Source organism: Salmo trutta, chromosome 4 (assembly GCF_901001165.1).
Source record: "Salmo trutta chromosome 4, fSalTru1.1, whole genome shotgun sequence".
Classification (NCBI taxonomy): Eukaryota; Metazoa; Chordata; class Actinopteri; order Salmoniformes; family Salmonidae; genus Salmo; species Salmo trutta.
This window is the reverse complement of record NC_042960.1, coordinates 6731012-6750941: the sequence shown is the minus strand read 5'-3', so window position 1 is coordinate 6750941 and position 19930 is coordinate 6731012. Positions and strand designations below refer to the sequence as shown.

Genomic DNA, 19930 nt, shown 5'->3' with positions numbered 1-19930 from the left:
TTATTTGTTTCTTTACGTATCTGTCTTTTAATTCATGTGAATGTTTTGAAAACAATTGTGTATATATAGATAAAATACACATATTTATGCACATTTGGATTTTTTATCCAGGTGTCTGGCTGGAACAGAGGTGTATTATTAGCATGTTATAATTACCCTCTAAGTACAATAACACCTGACTCAAACGCATAGCTACCAGACAGTTCCATCATTATATTATGCAAAAGAGATTGTGATAAGTAAGCTCAAATGATAAGTAGGGTCTGGTTTGGGGCAATTTGTCTAAATAAAAAGGTAAACTCTCTGTCTCTGACATGTGAGAGAAAGAGAGAGTGTCTGAGAGAGAAAGGCCATCAGATGCAACATGGGTTGCATACCAAACAGGTCCCACTGTTCAGCTGGTCCCTATTGTGGACAGCATCTAGGTTAAATGGAAATGATAGAAGCAGATAATATAAGCAGGCTTAACCAGTTATATAAGTAGATCATTATGTTTAAAAATGAACATGAGAAGAAAAAAATACAGGTGCATGAATCTTCTATTTTCTTGATTTGTGATTTATTTTGCATGGAAAGAAGGGCATGTTTGATACCTTATTTGTTTCTTTACGTATCTATCTTTTAATTAATGTGAATGGTTTTGAAAACAATCGTGTATAGAATACACACATTTTACATACAAGTGGCGGTGTGGTAAAATCTCATTCCCCTTTAAAAAATTAGGCACTTGTCCTCTGATCAGCCACGTAGCGCCACGTCTCGGCGCTTGCGCATTGGCTAAATGTCACTCAAGTTCCGGGGTCGGTCCAGGAGGTTGTGTACAGTGTAAAAATCAACATTTAGACGCTTTTACATTATTACACAAGACCCATTACGCAGAAACCCTTTCAAAGTTTCTTTAAGACTGTTGGAATTGCGAACAAATCCCCAAGAGGACGTCGATGACAATGAATTTCTTCAGGGGAGTGATGGGTGGACAACCCGCGGGGCCACAGCCGACTGGAGCGGAGACGGTGAGAAACGAAACAGGGCTAGCATGTTAGGCTAACAAGTTAGCTAATGTCACACACACAACCTGGTGGACCGAATCTTAGGACAAGTGTGTGTCGTTAATAGTTGCTAGACAGGCAAATGAGTTCACTTTCACCTTTTCCAGGCTGAAAGACCGGTGTAGGCCTTGTAACAGTGCACTATACAACCAGTCTCACGAGCACAGACAGAATGTGTCAATCAATACAGTGATTGACGCAAACATTTCTGCAGAGCTAGCTAGCTAAGCTGGTTAGCCTAATTGTCACAGGATAACAATTGAACGTGTGTAGCCTGCTCATATTCTTGAGTTCTCAGCGTTTTTTGGGAAGAAAAAGCTTGACATGACCTGCTGCCACTAAATGAGCAGATGTCTTCGTATGTGATAGTTTACATGCTTTGCATCCATCCAACTGTTTACTGTCATCTGGAAGAGACTATATGGCTACTTGGATTGCAGTTCACAAACCAAAAAAACAGCCAAATTCCACGTGAATCCATTGGTTGGGAATGGATCTCTGCTGGCATTCCTTACGTGATGACAGAATGGGAGGGGCTGCGTGACCTTGATATATTTAAGTCCCTTCACCCGTGCCAAACAAGAGAATGTGTGTGACATATCTCAGGCTGCTATCAAAAGAAGGCATTTCAATCTGAACGGTGCATATCAATTAATAGATTAAAATCTCTGTCATCAATCAATAAAATGTATTTATAAAGCCATTTTTAAATCAGCAGATTTCACTAAGTGCTTATACAGATACCCAGCCTAAAACCCCAAAGATTGAGCAATGCAGATGTAGAAGCACGGTGGCTAGGAAAAACTCCCTAGAAAGGCAGGAAACTAGGTAGAAACCTTGAGGTACCAGGCTCTGAGGGGTGGATGGTCCTCTTCTCGCTGTGGCGGGTGGCGATTTATAGGAGCACATGGCCATTAAGACCAGATTGTTCTTCAAGATGTTCATAGATGACCAGCAGGGTCAAATAATAATCACAGTGGTTGTAGACGGTCCAACAGGTCAGCACCTCATGAGTAAATGCCAGTTGGCTTTTCATAGCAGAGCATTGAGGTTGAGACAACAGGTGCAGTAGAGAAGGAGGGAGGGAGACATGCCAACAGTGCATGAGACAGCCTATAGGGAGGAGGTCAAAGACCCGCAGTGTGGTGCCAGGACCATAACCTCTGCCTCAACGTCAGCAAGACAAAGGAGCTGATCGTGGACTACAGGAAATGGAGGGCCAAGCACTCCCCCATTCACATCAACAGGGCTGAGGTGGAGTGGGTCGAGAGCTTCAAGTTTGTCGGTGTCCATATCAGTAAGGATCTATCATGGCCCAAACACACCAACAGTCATGATGGAACAACAATGCCTCTTTGCCCTCAGGAAGCTGATAAGATTTGGCATGGGCCCTCATGCTCAAAGTTGCACCATTGAGAGCATCTTGACTGGCTGCCTCACCGCTTGGTATGGCAACTGCTTGGCATCTGACCGCAAGGCGCTACAGAGGGTAGTGCGTACAGCCCAGTAAATCACTGGGGCCGAGTTCCCTGCCATCCAGGACCTCTATACCAGGCGGTGTCACAGGAAGGCCCTAAAAATTGTCAGACTCCACTCCAGCCACCTAAGTCATAGACTGTTCTACCGCACGGCAAGCGGTACCGGTGCACCAAGTCTGGAACCAACAGGACCCTGACCAGCTTCAACCCTCAAGCCATAAGACTGCTAAATACTTAACCCAATAGCTACCAGGACTATCTGCATTGACCCTTTTTCCACTAACTTTTTTGACTCCTCACACACACTGCTATCCTATTACCTAGTCACTTTATTCCAAGGTATATATGTACATATCTACCTTAATTACCTTATACCCCTGCACATCGGTACTGGTACCCCGTGTATAGAGCCAAGTTATCGCTACTCATTGTGTATTTATTATTACATGTTATTGCTTTTATATTATTTTCTTTCTCTCTGCATTGTTGGGAAGGGTCCGTAAGTAAGCACTTCACTGTTAGTCTACACCTGTTGTTTACGAAGCATGTGACAAATAACATTTGATTTGGCTGAACTTCGATTGAACACATTGTCCTGAATCTGCAGTGGATGTAAGCCTATGTATCAGTACATGGTTGCAGGGGGTGGTAGGTAGCCTAGTGGTTAAGAGCGTTGGGCCAGTAAGCAAAAGGTCGCTGTTTTTTTGCCGGCAAGGTGGGAAAATCTGCCGTTCTGACCTTAAGCAAGGCAGTTAACTCCCAACAACTGCTACTCTGCTGCCGATGACGTGGATGTTGACTATGCCAGCCCACCCGCACTTCTCTGATTCAGAGTAGTTGGGTTAAATGAATGGATTCACTTGTGCAACTGACTAAGTATCCCTTATCAAATTGTATTAGTCACATGCGCCGAATACAACAGGTGTAGACCTTACAGTGAAATGCTTACTTATGAGCCCCTAACCACCAATGCAATTGTTGGACAGGGGCTCATAAAATTAGGGGCTCATAAAATCAGGATTAGAATAAGAGATTAAAGTAACAAGTAATTAAAGAGCAGCAGTAAAATAACAATAGCGAGACTATATACAGGGGGGTACCGATACAGAGTCAATTTGCGGGGGCACCGGTTAGTTGAGGTAGTATGTACATGTAGGTAGAGTTATTAAAGTGACTATGCATAGATGACAGAGAGTAGCAGTGGTGTGGGGGGGGGCAATGCAAATAGTCTGGGTAGCCATTTGACTAGATGTTCAGGAGGCTTATGGCTTGGGGGTAGAAGCTGTTTAGAAGCCTCTTGGACCTAGACTTGGCGCTCCGGTACCGCTTGCCGTGCGGTAGCAGAGAGAACAGTCTGACTAGGGTGGCTGGAGTCTTTGACAATTTTTTTGGCCTTCCTCTGACACTGCCTGGTATAGAGGTCCTGGATGGCAGGAAGCTTGGTCCTAGTGATGTACTGGGCCGTTCGCACTACCCTCTGTAGTGCCTTGCGGTCGGAGGCCGAGCAGTTGCCATGCCATGCGGTGATGCAACCAGTCAGGATGCGCTCCATGGTGCAGCTGTAGATCCTTTCCCTTATTAACATGTTGTGTTAACCATGAATTATTTTGATCGAACCACAGATCCATAAGCTGTGTGACCGCGTGGCCTCCTCCACACTCCTGGAGGACCGCAGGGATGCTGTCCGAGCCCTTAAATCGCTCTCAAAGGTAGGAGACAATTCCATTAGGCTAATCTCTATAGTTACACCATTGTTACGCTGATGCACCATTGTTGTCATGATTGTACCATTGATACACTGACAATTGTTACTCATTATTGATAAATGCATGTTAAAGCATTGAGGCTGCAGAGACCGTTTAAATATTAGCTTTTCTCCTGTGCATTGTTTTAAGTGAACATCGCTGGAGTTCTCTTTTGATGTTCGTTATCTTGTGAGCAGGGACACATCCCCTTATCACCCCTCACTCTGCGTACACATCCTCATGCGTACACATCCTCAGGCTCTATCTAAACAGTCTGGGATGGGCCCAGTCTCAATCCTCTTAAATCACCTCATTATTTCGCCACCTTTCCTCTATACACTGATCAGGAAAGACCGACTGGGGAAAGGTAATGTAGGAATTCATGGGTTGCACCTCTGTCACTTGGTCGCATCGTTGCCATTGTTATCGACATTCTACAGATGCCGCAGCATATTGATGTCTGACCGATGGTTTGTCTTTCTGAACGGGGCTAATGACTTTTTCGTCAAATTTAAAATGAACGTTCCAAACAGTATTGTGACACAATGTGCAACCCATGAATAAGGAGGGTGCCTATTGGTTGGCTCCGTGCGTTCACTGGTCCTGTTCTCTTAAAAAAAGAAAAAAAGAAGCATATTTGAGGAAAAGAATACAATTATTGACATGCAGCCCTGCTGAAAACCTGACTCCTTCCCTCAGTCCCTACTCTACTGTATTAAAGGTCTAGAGACCTCTAGGCCATAACTGACTGACTGGCCACTAGCTGCCTCGTCAACCATGAGTAATGAGTTTATCAGGCATGAATAAGGGGTTTAGGGGCATGGGGTCACACACACACACAGACACAGACCAGGGAAAAACAACGCTAGCCAGAGAAACAGACCAGCTAGAGCTGGGAGTTGTTGAATTGCATTAGCTCTGTTTGGCCCCAGTAGCCAAACAGGGGTAACTAATCACACAGGTTTGTCTTATCACATCAGAGATGGCACAAAGCAAACCACTGTTCTGTTATTTAACTCTGCTTTCAGAATGTATTATACTTAATGCCTAAGGTCATGTGTGGAGCTAAAACGTGTATTGTTCATGCAGACACGGGCGGTATATCAACAGTTAGGGGGAGCACTGGAGCAAAACAGGCATAGCTTCGAGTTAAAACAAAAGTCATATCCTCTCTGATCCAAGGGCTGCCTAGGGGGAAACAATCACTTACTGTTCTCCTGACTTGACTGTTGGTTTTGATTTTGTAGAAATATCGCTTGGAAGTTGGCACTCAGGCTATGGACCACCTGGTTCACATACTGCAAACTGACAGGTATGTTTTGTGTGTGTGTGTGTGTGTGATGATTAAGAGCTTTATACTTATCCCTTGCCCTATGCTCCTCGTTAGCACATTGTAAAAGTGTGGTGGGGTGATTTAAGGCGAGCGTTTTCTATGGTGCTCGTCGTTGCTAAGAGTACTTAATATTTAGGGGACGAAAGCAGTGCTTGTTGTGTTGATATCCTACCTCTCCCATTTTCTGCAGGTCGGACTCTGAAATCCTTGGCTACGCTTTGGACACACTCTATAATATCATCTGCAACGACGAAGAGGAGGAACAAGGTGTTTAGGTGTTAAAAACCTAGTCCTCTTCTACAGAGGGTTGTGAACAGGCCCCAGAACTGTCAATAATTTAGTATTTTGTCATAGAGCGGAGCCTCTGTTTTTGAACATGCAGTTAAAAATACTCTTCCTTTTTGGGAAAAATGCTTTTGAATGACAACAAGCAAGCCCTGGTCTACTAACCATAGCATGTGTAATTGAGTTCAATTACTGCCAATTAATTGGACTTCAAATCAAAATGGACCCTGTCGTCCTCTTCCACACTCGCCCCATTTCTCTCTCTCTCTCTCTCTCTCCATGTTAATTGCTATGTATGTAAAGATTGTCATCTCTCTCTTCTCTTCCATGTTATAACTCTACAGACGAATCTGAAGGTAAAACTCTTGTTTGTGCATGACCCCCCCCCCCCAACCACTAGCGACGCTTCTTGTAAATTATATGCATCGTTCTTCTCCGCGGGTTGTTTTGATTTCTAGCTCTCCTGTGGTGCACAGTAGGTTGTTATTCTGAAATGCAGTGCTTTGGCAGAGCCCATTAACAAACACTAGGGCTGTATTTATGTATTGTGTACGAGTCGAATCGTCTGACTTGGATGAGGCTTCAATCTCTTGCACTCCCCCCTTCTTACAGACATGGCGGCTGCACCCCCTGTCTCAGGGAAGCATAAGAACGTGCCTGTGTCTGGTCAGTACTAGTACTGTAGACTAACTAGCCCACAGAAACCTCACGGTGTGGTGACTCTTACTAGTCAACTGAACTAACCTCACTAAAACATGTTGGAATGGGAAGTATGGTTTAATACAGTAATGACTGGGTGGTAGTAACATGTCACTAATACCACTCCTACCTCAGCCTCTCTCCTGTCCTGCAGTGTTTCTCTTCCCATTGCTCTTCTTGTTTTTCTCACAATTAGCATATCTAGTCAAACGCACATCACTCTGCACAGGATGTTGGGACAAAGAAGTTTTGATTCCAAAAGAAGAATGTTAGATTCCGAAAGCATCCTCTTCCTCACAGTTGTACATTTTAAACCATGTTCAATGTGGTGAGGTTATTCTGGTATTACAGAATGTCTCATTACCTGGTTGTTCTTGATGTGAAATATTATATTTAGCCTAGAACCCTAGATGATTGAGTGTGTTGTCTATAATACTATGCTCCAGTACTTTTGTGTGCTTTTAGACTGGATGGGAACCAATTCACCGTGCCCTACCACCTCCCCTCTCGCTAACTCCTCTCCCCCTACCCCCCTCTGGTGCTAGCCTACCTCAACCCCCAACCATCAACACCCCTATCCCAATTACCCCCTCCATCTCTCCCCCTGTCTGTCTTTCTCTGAAGCCTGTTCATGAGTAGGATAAGGACCTGGAGTTTTTCCTGCCAGGTCACATGGTCAGGAGGACAAACTCCTGGTCCTATTCATGAGGGTCAGTCTGAACTAGGTACTGCACAGATTCACGAATCATTCCTTAATAAAGATTTATTCATACTCAGGCTCAAGTAATTTCTAGATCAAAACATTGGTATTGTGCCTAGGTGAGATTGATCTCTGTGAACAAGCATTATTCTATGGCTCCCTCCAGCCTTGCCTATGTATAGTAGCCATGTCTCGGGGCTACTTCCCGCCTAACATGGCACACCCAGAGGTCTTTAAACCTTGTGACCTTTGACCTTTTCAGATGAGAACGCCCAGAAGCAGGAAGAAGACCTGGGAGTCCTGTTCACTGACAAGTTCCTCGGCGACTCTGAGAACGTGACACTTCTACTGACTCTGTTAGAGGTAAACAGACCAGAGACCCAAACATCTACTTTGTCTTTTATGAAAGCTAGTAGTCTCTAACCCATGGTCTCAGTGTTAACTAGACCTGGAGACCCATTGTGTGTGGTGGTTTTCAGACCAGCTGGTTTCAGATTTAAGAATATAAGCCTAAAATCTGCACTGCTTATATACAGGATTACAAGGGTGTAGTTGATTTCCCACCATGCCTGTGACACTGACTCCCTGCCTGTGACGATGACTCCCTGCCTGTTTCAGGAGTTTGACTTCCATGTGCGGTGGCCCGGAGTGAAGCTGCTCACCGCTCTGTTGAAGAACCAGTGTAACCAGGTCCAGGGCGTCATCCTGGTCAGCCCTATGGGTGAGTCCTCTAACAAATGACCTGGAATCAGCTGCTGCTGAATTGTCTGGCATCAGCCCACACCAACAACTGACCCAAAATCAGCTGTTGTGATTTGATTTATCCTCTCAACATTTTTTTCTCTCTCACTGGTGAAGTAGTATGACAAGACGTGTTAGTCTTGTCTATTTCTTTCCCTAGATCATATGACTAATTAGCGTACTTGACCATTAGTGGAGTTATTTTCTGACAGATTTGCCTGGCTGGTCTCTGAGTTGTATGTTGTTAATGGTCCGTCTCTGTCCCCTGCAGGTGTTTCTAGACTGATGGACCTATTAGCTGACTCCAGAGAAGTCATCCGTAATGATGTGAGTACTACTGACTGCTGCTTCAGATAGTCTTAAGTAGTAAGACCGTAAAGCCACAGGAACAAGCTAGTCTGCTAGTTTATCTTTCTGCTGATACAAGACATTGGGCCGGTTTCCCAGACACAGATGAAGTCTTCGACTAAAAAAAAGCACGTCTTGTTTCTGGGAAACCGTCCCAAAATCATACGAGCTGGTCTTATACCTGGGCTTGTTGTTTTTGTTTCTCTGGATATTTGATCACTACATCAGAGCTACTTTGATCATATTCCCTCAGGGTCTGCTGTTGCTGCAGCAGCTGACCAAAGGCAACGCGGCCATCCAGAAGATCGTGGCGTTTGAGAACGCTTTCGAGCGTCTCCTAGATATCATAACAGAGGAGGGCAGCAGTGATGGAGGTAAAGTCGAGTGGAGGAGTACTGCCATATATACACTCAAGCTAATTGGCAATCAGTGAATCCATTTCTTAATAAATTACATTTTATTTTATTTAAAATGACATATTTCAGTTCACGCACACTGACCAACATCCACCCTCTATACAATCCATTTCTATATAAATGCAATTTCATGTGATAGAAAAATCCTATAATCTTCACACATTTCTTCACAAAAATCCACCCTCCACCTTCTCTCTGTCCAGGTATCGTAGTGGAGGACTGTCTCCTGCTGCTCGTCAACCTGCTGAGGAACAACAGCTCCAACCAGAACTTCTTCAAGGAGGGCTCCTACATCCAGAGGATGAAGCCCTGGTTCGAGGTGGGAGACGACAACTCTGGCTGGTCCGCCCAGAAGGTCACCAACCTCCACCTCATGCTGCAGGTAGGACGCAGCACACCACAGTCCTGATGGTACGTTTAATTCAGGGAGAAGGGGAGTTTTGAGCCCTGAGCAGTTGACAGAGCAGTGTGATGGTCTATGCAGTTCACTGTGCCACGCATGGCCAGGATTGGGGGTGGTTGTGGTGTAGAGTATGTTGACCGTAGCATTGTGTCTCATCTCTCCATCTCTTCTCTGGTCCAGTTGGTGCGAGTCATGGTCTCCCCGGTCAACTCTCCTGGAGCCACCAGTAGTTGTCAGAAGTCAATGTACCAGTGTGGCCTGCTGCAGCAGCTCTGCACCATCCTCATGGCCACTGGCGTGCCTGCTGACATACTCACTGAGGTAAAGTAGAAGACTGGAGTGGACCAAAAAGGCTTTTCTTTCTACTCATTGTGTTAGATCAGTGATTACTGTTGTTCATACTGATGCGTGCTTTGTGTTTGTACCACTATGTCACTCTTTCTTTCTCCTCTCAGACCATCAACACTGTATCGGAGGTGATCCGCGGCTCACAGATCAACCAGGACTACTTTGCATCTGTCAACGCTCCCTCCAACCCCCCAAGGTGAGTTCCCCCAGACAGAGGACTGTAATCAGTTATAGCACAGCCACAGAGTGAAGGTCATCTCTAAAAACCCTTATCCCCTGATTCCAGACCTGCTATAGTGGTGCTGCTGATGTCCATGGTCAACGAGAGGCAGCCGTTCGTGCTGCGCTGTGCCGTTCTCTACTGCTTCCAGTGTTTTCTCTACAAGAACCAGAAGGGCCAGGGAGAGATCGTAGCCACCCTACTGCCCTCCACCATTGACGGTCAGTTCAGTTGCACTGAACCTCCACACTGAATGTGTTGTTATTACAAAGCTATGACGACACTGTACAGCTGTAGATGGCATATAATGAAATGTTACTTATGACTAATATACTGTATGTTATTTGCTTATTATTCTCTAGTGGAAAAATATAGTGGAACGGAGGCATAAATAATCTACATATCTATTGCTTTATTCCCCCTCCCTCCTGCTCTCTCCCTCCCCAGCCAACTCTATCTCGGCGGGCCAGCTGCTGTGCGGGGGCCTGTTCTCGGCTGACTCCCTGTCTAACTGGTGTGCTGCAGTGGCCCTGGCCCACGCCCTGCAGGACAACCTGACCCAGAAAGAGCAGCTCCTCCGGGTGCAGCTGGCCACCAGCCTGGGCAAGCCCCCCGTCTCCCTGCTGCAGCAGTGCACCAACATCCTCTCACAGGTACACCACACAGACAGATAGACAGGCTAACATGCTACGTGGGGGGAGCGGTCAGACTGGACCAAAGGGTTAGCACCATAGCGGGAGAGTTATAGGTGTAGCTGATCAAGAAATATTAGTTTGAAAATTAAAAGTGCCATTTTTAAAGTCTTATTAGTGAAACATAAGCAACAGAGGGTGATTTGAAAGGTGTCTCTGTCTGGTTGAAAGGTGTCTCTGTCTGGTTGAAAGTATTGCCTTAGATTCAAATAGTTGATCATTTGTCACTCTAGGTTTTCAGGTCACCTTTGTCATGGTGTGGCACCCTATTCCCTTTACAGTGCACTACCTTTGAATAGGCTGTCATTTGGGACCCGACCACAGTAGTGGTTCTCAGACAGTCAACCTGTTGCTTGTGTGTGAAGTTGCCAAGTGTCACGTAAGGAAGGTTGTTGTGGTTTTGCAGGGGGATAAGATCGACCGGAGGGTGAGTATCTGGGGTGTGGGCAGCACCTGTCTGTCATGGTTTGGCTTTGGCATCAGCAGGATCCTTCTATATGTTCCTTACGTTGGGGGTTACGTTTTGGCTTTCCTGTTTTGTTTTCGTGCCTCCAGCCCTCTGTGTTTGCCTAGCTCACCCGTGTTTGTCGAGTTCTATACTGGTGCTTTGACCCTTGACCCCCTTGCTGTGTCCGTTCTATGGGGACTTGACTGTCCTGGACGGATGCAGCAACCACTGCGGAACTCTGTCTGTTCCTCTATTGATCTGTTGTGAGAGGGGTTACTGACATTATTATTTTCACCACTGGTGTTTCTCCTCCTGTACTCTAGGTGGCAGCACTATCCGTTATAAAACTTAGCGTTTCACCCGGGGCCAAAGATTCTCCAATTAACTATTGTGATCATTTGTGTTCCCCCTTTTTTCTCCTCCTGCCCCCCTTTCTCAAACATTTGGTGTTTTTTGCATTACGTCACCATTGGAGGCGAAATCTGAAAAGGTGATTTACTTATGGTTTGATAGTATGCCATGTCATCCTTACTATTTATTGTCACTTACTGACCTCCATTTGGAATGAACCCTCTTTCCTTTCTCACACCCTTCATCGCCCTCACAACAGGAGAGGTCTGCATTGCCTCCCAAATGGCACGCTTTTCCTTTTATAGTACACAGCCCAGGGCTCTGGTCAAAAGTAGTGCGCTATATAGGGAATATGGTGCCTTTTGGCACATAAACATGCCTGAACTATGCAGTTTACGTGAGGTAACTTAATAGTGCCCATCACTCGCTGCATATCATTACGCCAACAACCTTTTTTCTTATTCCCATGACCATGCATGGATACTGTAAAGCCACTTTATTATCATTATTATCCGTTTCTCTTTTGTAGTCGCCACTCCTAAAGACTCACTACACAGAGGCTTTAGCTTTGCATGTGTTGTCAGCTACATTTAGCAGCCGTGCGTTAGCTTGATATCTTAGTTATTTTTGTATGTGAATGTCTAAGTAGTCATATTTGGGCTCTTGTGGATTGTGTAGAGGTGGACGAATGTGCCAATATGCTATTATATTCCTTCCATGCAGTAACATTTATCAGTCCTGTTGTATCACCTGCTTAGCTAAGCTGCAGAGGAGTTGCATCATCCTTTTGTGGTGCAGGTAGTGATGGTAACTAAGGCCGTTGCTACAGTAACAGCATATTGTTGAACACTTAAGAGTCCTGAAAGAGTTGTTTTTAACAGGATCTGAACTAACTCGGGTCATCCTATGAAATTCACTGCATGGTTAACCTAACCTTGGTTTATTAATGATGTTCATTTTTAGATTTTGTTCCTTTGTTGTATTTGAATAACTTTATTAATTACTAACGGTCTGCATTGAAGTCACTAACTCTTGAAACATTTATAACATGGTATTTCCTGCGTAACTGCTAGATACAATGGTGTTTTTCCCAACAGAACTCAAAAGGGGAAAAATACAATTCAAAAGTTGACCATGTGCCAACAAAATTGCATTTTTATTGTAGCTACCAGCACACAATATTCCTAATTTCAGTGTCCGTGACATCAAGTTATATTATAAAGTTCCTATTCAACCTTAAATGTCCCAGTTGGGAATAGTTTAGAAATATCAATTAATTTTGTTGGCCCTTAAAATGGTTTATTTGGTTGGTTTAAATCAAACGTTTCGTCTGGAGATATTCAGGAGACTGATTTAATTGGACAAAAGGAGACGCAATGACAAGTTGTCTTTAAACAGGAAAAATAAGACATCCCTCATTTATAATGTGGGGGGGACAGACGTTTGAATTGAACCCAGCTAAATGAATTTACTCTCCATGTTGAGGAAGAGTTCTGCTCTGACACAGAGACCAGGATGTGGTTCGGCACGAGACTAAACCTTACATGAGTCTTGTTTTGCTGAAGTCCTGGATCCCAGGCCATCGTCAGGCTCTGTACACAATGTTCATGTTCAATACCTTTTACTCGCCCCTATGCTGATGTTACGGCGCTATATTTGTGTGTTTCTAAAGACTTTGTGTGTGTGTGTGTGTGTGTGCGCGCGTCTCATCCACAGGGCAGTAAAGTGCAGACGCGGGTCGGTCTCCTCATGCTGCTCTGTACCTGGATCAGTAACTGTCCCATCGCCGTCACACACTTCCTGCACAACCAGGAGAACGTCCCCTTCGTATCCTCCTTCAACAAACCAACTAGCTCCACATCACTGTTCTATTGCACTTCCTTTTACTCAGATGGCTGGAATATCTACTATTAGCCTGTTAGTGCAGTCTGTCCTATAACCAACTCCCCTCTGTGTTCCTTCACCACATACAGGATAGTGTTGGATATTGCATACATTATTGCATGGATGTTTGTGAGGCCCTATGTCTTGTGTTGCTAAGAGAATAAGAGAGATCAGGGCTACACAGTGTATGCACCAGTGCATTGTTTCATTAAATTGTCTTGAGAAAGGCCTTGTTGCCATTAAATCCCATTTGTTGCTGTTACCCTTGACCCCTGGTGCCCTGTAGCTGACAGGTCAGATCTCCGAGAACCTGGGCGAGGATGAGAGGCTGGTGCAGGGCCTATGTGCCCTCCTACTGGGTATCTGCATCTACTACAACGACAACTCTCTGGAGAACTACACCAAGTAGGACATCTAACTACGACCCTCATAATAACTATGCCAAGTAGGACATCTAACTACGACCCTCATAATAACTACACCAAGTAGGACATCTAACTACGACCCTCATAATAACTACGCCAAGTAGGACATCTAACTGCGACCCTTGTACTACTTGGTGTAGTTATAGCTAACTACGACCCTCATAACTACACCAAGTAGAACATTCTAACCCTCATACTAATGCATCCTCTTTCACTCTCATAACCGCAGTTAGAACTACATCAAGTATGACATCTGCTACCCAAATATTAATGCGTACCCTCTCATACTAGGCCTGGGTTCAAATAGTATTTTCAAATGCTTGTTTGATTGAACTTGGAACCAATATTATAATAGCTCCAAAAGTCCAAACCCTATTTGAGCCTGGTTGTCTCATACACACAGCCTTTCTACACCTCTTCACTCTACACCAGCAGTTACAGCACACACCGATGCCGCTACAATGAGAACAACAACTATGAGCTGCCAGATTCAGAGGGGTTGGGTTAAATGCGGAAGACGCATGTCTGTTGAATGCGTTCAGCTGTGCAACTGACTAGGTATCCCCCTTTTTCCTTCCCTTCATGCTAACCCTGCCTGTCTTGTCTTCCCCCAGAGAGAAGCTGAAGCAGCTGATCGAGAAGCGCATTGGGAAGGAGAACTTTGTGGAGAAGCTGGGCTTCGTCACTAAACACGAGCTGTACTCCCGCGCTGCGCAGAAGCCCCAGCCCGTCTTCCCCTCCCCTGAGCAGATGCTGTTCGACCACGAGTTCACCAAGCTGGTCAAAGAACTGGAAGGTTGGCAAAAGTAACCTCCATTTAACCATAACTTAACCGAAATACAACCTCAAGCATTTCAATGCACCTGCGATAACATCTTCAAGTCAGTGTACACAACCAATAAACTTTGATTTGACCCTAAGCCAAGTACAACCAGAACCACAAATCAAAACTGTTTGTGTTGGTGTCTTCTTTGCTCTTCTCTTGGGTGGTTTTACCACTGTTAATTGTGTGTGTGTCCGTCCACAGGCGTGATAACGAAAGCGGTCCACAAGACGAGCGAGGAGGAGAAGAAGGAGGAGGAGGTGAAGAAGACTCTGGAGCAACACGACAGCATCGTCATCCAGTACAAAGATCTCATCAGAGATCAGGTAACTGGCCTCACACTATTAGGCGTAAGGCTGAAACGTATGCCCTGTTTCTGTTCTAAAATCTTCATTAGCTCTTTGCACTTTAACGTTTTTTATTCTTTTGAGCATGGATTAAATGAATAATACTATAGCCCCTCCTTGGGTTATTCCTTGTCATGGTTATGAGTGCGAGTACTTTTTGAACCCTACAGATATTTTCTGTCCCACACACCGGCCGCCTTTCATTCTAGCCTGTCCGCAAACCCTCATACTGGCTTTCTATATACACACACGCACGTCAGAAACCAACTCTCCATGCTTTCAAGCATCACAAGTTTATATACACCCTCTACACTCAGTTTAAAGGCCGCTTGCATTCAAAATGCATTTTTTTCCCTTGTGTTTTATATCATGTTTTACAACCGCTGATGAAACTAACACTGTAAAAGTGTGAAAACAACATTTGATCAGTGTTATTTCCTGGTAGTTTCCGGTTGAAAATGCAGTCTGCACAGGACCTTCTAATCAGCAGCTTTGCATGGGCGGTATTTTTGGCTTGCCTGGTGACATCACCAGGCGGTAACTTATATTGTTTAATAGACTAATAACAAAGGGTTCCAAACCTCTCTGCCAATAACAGCTAGTTTTCAGTTTTCCAAACCACACTCGGACTACTCCCAGACAGTCCTCGCCAAATTCTTGCTTGAGAAATCTTTTTTCTTTTTTGCTAAAAAAAAGCTATTTTTGTCCATTTTTAATGGAAAACTATTACAGTAAGGTACACTGGCCAGGCCACAACCACACAACCCATTTCATACAATATTCAACGGACCTATCCCGTTACCCTGAAAGGTCTAGTTGTGTGTTTTGGCCAATGTCTCTTGTCATTAAAGAAGTGTCTGTCATCTCTCAACCAGGACACCCAGATCCAGGAGCTGAGGGAGCAGGTTTCCACCCTGTCTCTGAACAGTGAACAGATGCACAACCAGATCACACAGCAGCAGTCCCAGATCCAGCAACACAAAGACCAGTACAACATCCTCAAGCTGAAACTAGGTACTGTAGGATAACTTAGTATTACACCGCAAAGAATGCCGCCTCAATCCATTGGAAAACAAGAGAGCAACATTGTGCTTGGCTAAATTGCTAATGATTTGGGGGGGGTTAGGCACATGGAATTGTTCATAGTGGCACATGGAATTGACAGTCTATAATGATAGTGTAAACTGAGACGTATTACTGATGTAGACTTGTTGCGACTGCACTTGTTGATTTTATAAATAGGATTGTAGATGTGTTAATGACTGTGTTGTGTCCAGGTAAAGACAGCCAGGGTCTGTCCTCCAGCCAGGGAGAGGGAGCTCACGTTAACGGGCTCCACTCAGAGGAGCTGAGCCAGCTCAGAGAGGAGGTGGAGGAGCTCCGCAGACAACACACACTACAACACACACAGCTCAGTGACAAGGACTCACTCATCAACACACTGGTGCGTGTGTTTGGGGGGTTAATCAGATATCAGAAAAATTTCTTTGGGTTATCACTCCCTGTGTTGATAAAAGTTCTGTATAAATGTCATGTATCATGGATGTTACTGGAATTGGACAAGATGGACCTGAAGAATGATTAATTATATTGTGTGTGTTAGTAGATCTGAATGGTAGTTGATGATATCTGAGTGCTGCTTTATCATTTCAGATAGGACGTCTCAGCCGTTGACCACTTCCTGTTCTAATAGTTGTAATGGTTGTGATGTCTTGTAGAGGTGCGGAGCGGCAGCAGCAGCACAGACAACAGAAGGTGGAGCGGGAGGGTCCGACAACACAGAGCTTCTCAGGGTAAGACCCAACCACAGACATGAGTATAGTTACATAGAGATATTATACTGATGATGGAGTTACTGCTGGTTGTTCCCACCAGGAGGTGGAGTCGTTGAGGAGTCGTGTCCAGGCTCAGTGTGCAGAGATCAGCCAGCTGCAGACAGAGAGACAGGAGCTCATCAGGAGAGCTGAGGCAGTGGTGAGAACTCAGACCCAGCCATCACCGTGTCTTGAGATGTCTTAAGGCTGTTACATACAAACATGACCTTTCACACTTTACTCCAACTGTTTTAGACCCCCCCCCCCCCCACAGAAAGTTATTTGGTCCATATTTCCCATTTTGGTATGCATTAATGTATATGTTATGACCACTGCACTTAGTACAGAGAGGTAATTAGTCTCTATCTCTCTCTTCCCCCTCCCTCAGTCCTCGGCCCCGGCCTCCAGCAGTGAGAGCTCAGCAGACACAGTTAAATTATCTGAACTGGAGAGCAGGCTGGCTGCTCAGACCACCGAGACAGAGAGACTTAAGGTACTGCACTATCGCCACCTCGCATCCCTGTAGGTAGCTGCTGTCTGTTCAGAAGTGAGCAGCGTTCAGATACAAATGTATTGAACGGGGTACTCGACTCTTACCCTATAAGATCCTGAACCTGCTGGTTTTCTGTTCTACCTGATAATTAATTGCACCCACCTGGTGTCCCAGGTCTAAATCAGTCCCTGATTAGAGGGGAACAATGGAAAAAATGCAGTGGAGCTGGTTTCAAGGTCCAGAGTTGAGTTTGAGGGGTATAGAACAACCTGATGGTCTGTTTTGTAGACTAGAGGGTCATGTCAGCTCTATACTTACATTGCATTTCTATCTGCAACATTCTGAAAGTTTCACCTCGCTGAATAAACTTCTTGTGTTAGCCTGACTCCAAGGCTGCCTTACACCCAATTCTGATCTTTCTTCCACTAATTGGTCTTTTGACCAATCACATCAGAACTTTTTCAGAGCTGACCTGATTGGTCAAAAGACCAATTAGTGAGACAAAGATCAGAATTGGGCTGCCTGTGATATCAGCCCATTAGTAACTGACTCGTGACTGTTACCAGCTAAATGTGGGCTGAGACGTAGTGAAACCTCTCAATTATTCAACATCTTAAGTATGACCTTTCGTGTATGTGGCATCCCCTTCCTCTCTCTAATGCTAGTGAAGAAAAAAGAACAATCTGATGCAGTTGAATTATTAATGTTTTTGGTCAGACAGCCATGTTGAAGCCATGCCCTTCCTTGTTAGCTGTCCTACCGCTCTCTCACCTCGCTCTCTTCTCCCCCTCCAGGAGGAGTGTCGGGGCCTGAGGGAGGGCCATGCGGGGCTGGAGCAGCAGTTGGCGTCGGCCCAAAGCACAGTGGCCATCGAGCAGACGGAGAAGACCAAGCTGCAGCAGGAGGTGCAGGAGTCCAAGAAGGAGCAGGACGACCTCCTCATGCTGCTGGCCGACCAGGACCAGAAGATCCTCAACCTCAAGCAACGTCTCAGAGACCTGGGAGAGACGGTAGGAGAAACCATCTGTTCCTATTGTAGATCTAGACCGGGTTCTCAAACTACAGAGGAGGATCCTCAGAGGTTCAAAGGTTTATGTTATTATTATGGTTTTAGTGGAGGTAGATGGTAAGTTGGATGTTGTGAGGTTTTAGATGAAGCTAATATTTCATTGTTACATGTAGGGCTGGTTTCCTGGAGAGCTGTGATGAGTCATTCTGCCTGTGTAGTAGTTGAATGAGGACATAACTTGTCGTCCTAACCAGCTAGCCCTACTGTCCCTGTACTCCCTGTGCCCTAGTTAGAATGTGACCCTCTCCTCACAGATTGATGAAGACGAAGATGAGCTAGACACCAGGGACCAATTCGGTGAAGATGATGACGACGATGACGAGGAGGATGAAGAGAACAATGACTAGAGAGTTCTAGAGGGATGGAAATGTGGCAGACTAAAGGCAACAAAGACATTGCTGCATTAGCCATGTTGATCTAATACACTATAAGAAAAATTGAAGAATGGGACTGGATGGATTGCTCTCTCTATCGCTCCAACCCACCATGCTACCTTCTTCTTTACTCCACCCCTCCCTTCATCCCTCGATCGCGTCATCCATTTTAATGTCTAGATCATTTTATTACAAGATGGTGACAAAGATCCCCCCCCTCCAAAGAAATGACATTCTTAGTGTGTTCATCTCTGCCGTCTTCTACCACATAAACAGCCCAGAGAGACACTTCTTCATGCATTTCAAGCCTTTTTGTTTCTGCTACGGTAGCGCCATGTTAGGCCTATGCAGTTATCGATTCAATAACCAGGCTTAGTTTCAACTTTACCACACAATGTTGCCACTGAAGAACGAGCGCAATTAGAGAAAATAACGGACGGCAAAGACGGACGGATGTACGGACACCAAGCAGTCGGACGAACGGATGCCTCTTTCGTTACCATGGTAACTGCACTGTAGACCACCATTTGAAGACCTTTAAGGGTCCTTGAGGTTCAACTTCCTCGATTTTGCCCCCCCCCCCCCCCCCCCCCCCAATTTATCTGTGTATACACTCTCCCTCTTGGCACCAGTTCAGTTCAATATGTTCAGTCAGTGTTCTATCATAACTGTTTCCAATATGAGTTTGACCCCTCAGCTACAGTACTGCTCTGCAATATGCTGCAACGTTCGCTGATGATAGAAAAAGATGTAAAAGAGATATTTTTGCAACTTTTATGTCAAGTCCTGACCTGACATCCAGCTTCTCTGTGTGATTGTTGTGTAACTTATCAATTTATGAGCCACATTGAAATAAATAAAATGATCTATGAATCTGTACAGCTTGTAGGAATACTTGTGAATACTTACTATACACTTTGACTAAATCTGTTTCATAGATGAAAACATAAGAGGAATTTTCCATTTCACTTCAACAGTCTTATGTAATTTCAATAGTGGTGTTAACTTAAGAAGTAGCTGAACTTTTTAAACCAACATTTCACATTTAAACCAACTAAACTACTAAAGTACCTCTATAAACCCACAGGGCTGGTTTCTGCCTGTTATTTTAAAGACTTAAAAGTTTCCTCATATTTTTGCCTATTTGTTGTATACATATTACATTAGCCTTATACCTAGGTGAATTCTTTGTGTGAAGACATACTGATTCTGAATAGAGACATTTGACCGTAATTGTTGATATAAGAAATATTGACCATCCATCTGGGTTCCGCTTTGAAACTTTTGGTGTTTGACGAATGAGATGTAAAAATGTATTTCACAGTTTTGGTGTGAAGCGCTTTAGTAAAATTATAAGCTAGTAGGAAATAGCCTGAAATCCAAATTGATGTGCTCTGTTTCCCTATTGAGCATATCAGTTAGGATTGCGGGCTAAAAGAAACACT

General features: G+C 44.7%; 1 protein-coding gene across 8 annotated transcripts; it reads left to right on the top strand.

Annotated features, from left to right (window-relative positions):
• The first annotated feature begins 770 nt into the window (after window positions 1-770).
• LOC115191755 (general vesicular transport factor p115) lies at window positions 771-19369 on the top strand. Of its 8 annotated transcripts, XM_029749634.1 has the most exons (28): window positions 771-1013; window positions 4150-4236; window positions 5520-5584; window positions 5796-5872; window positions 6235-6246; window positions 6503-6556; window positions 7552-7652; window positions 7908-8010; window positions 8302-8357; window positions 8632-8752; window positions 8998-9176; window positions 9378-9518; window positions 9653-9741; window positions 9832-9986; window positions 10213-10418; window positions 10864-10884; window positions 11381-11395; window positions 12973-13083; window positions 13427-13545; window positions 14180-14361; window positions 14593-14714; window positions 15611-15749; window positions 16013-16179; window positions 16454-16528; window positions 16611-16709; window positions 16938-17042; window positions 17837-18052; window positions 18366-19369. In XM_029749634.1, the coding sequence occupies exons 1-28, from the start codon at window positions 942-944 to the stop codon at window positions 18456-18458; spliced, it is 2982 nt and encodes a 993-aa protein (XP_029605494.1). In that variant the 5' UTR covers window positions 771-941; the 3' UTR covers window positions 18459-19369. The 8 variants fall into 8 exon arrangements, with proteins under 8 accessions (XP_029605494.1, XP_029605498.1, XP_029605496.1 ...); XM_029749638.1 differs by lacking the exon at window positions 6503-6556; XM_029749636.1 differs by lacking the exon at window positions 10864-10884.
• The last annotated feature ends 561 nt before the right edge of the window (window positions 19370-19930 follow it).

Bases quoted from the DNA above. Each gene is read 5' to 3' on its own strand.
- LOC115191755 (XM_029749634.1), top strand. From the start codon at position 942: ATGACAATGAATTTCTTCAGGGGAGTGATGGGTGGACAACCCGCGGGG. The intron at 6,557-7,551 runs GTCAGTACTAGT...TGACCTTTTCAG, and splicing joins TAAGAACGTGCCTGTGTCTG to ATGAGAACGCCCAGAAGCAG. The intron at 14,362-14,592 runs GTTGGCAAAAGT...GTCCGTCCACAG, and splicing joins GCTGGTCAAAGAACTGGAAG to GCGTGATAACGAAAGCGGTC.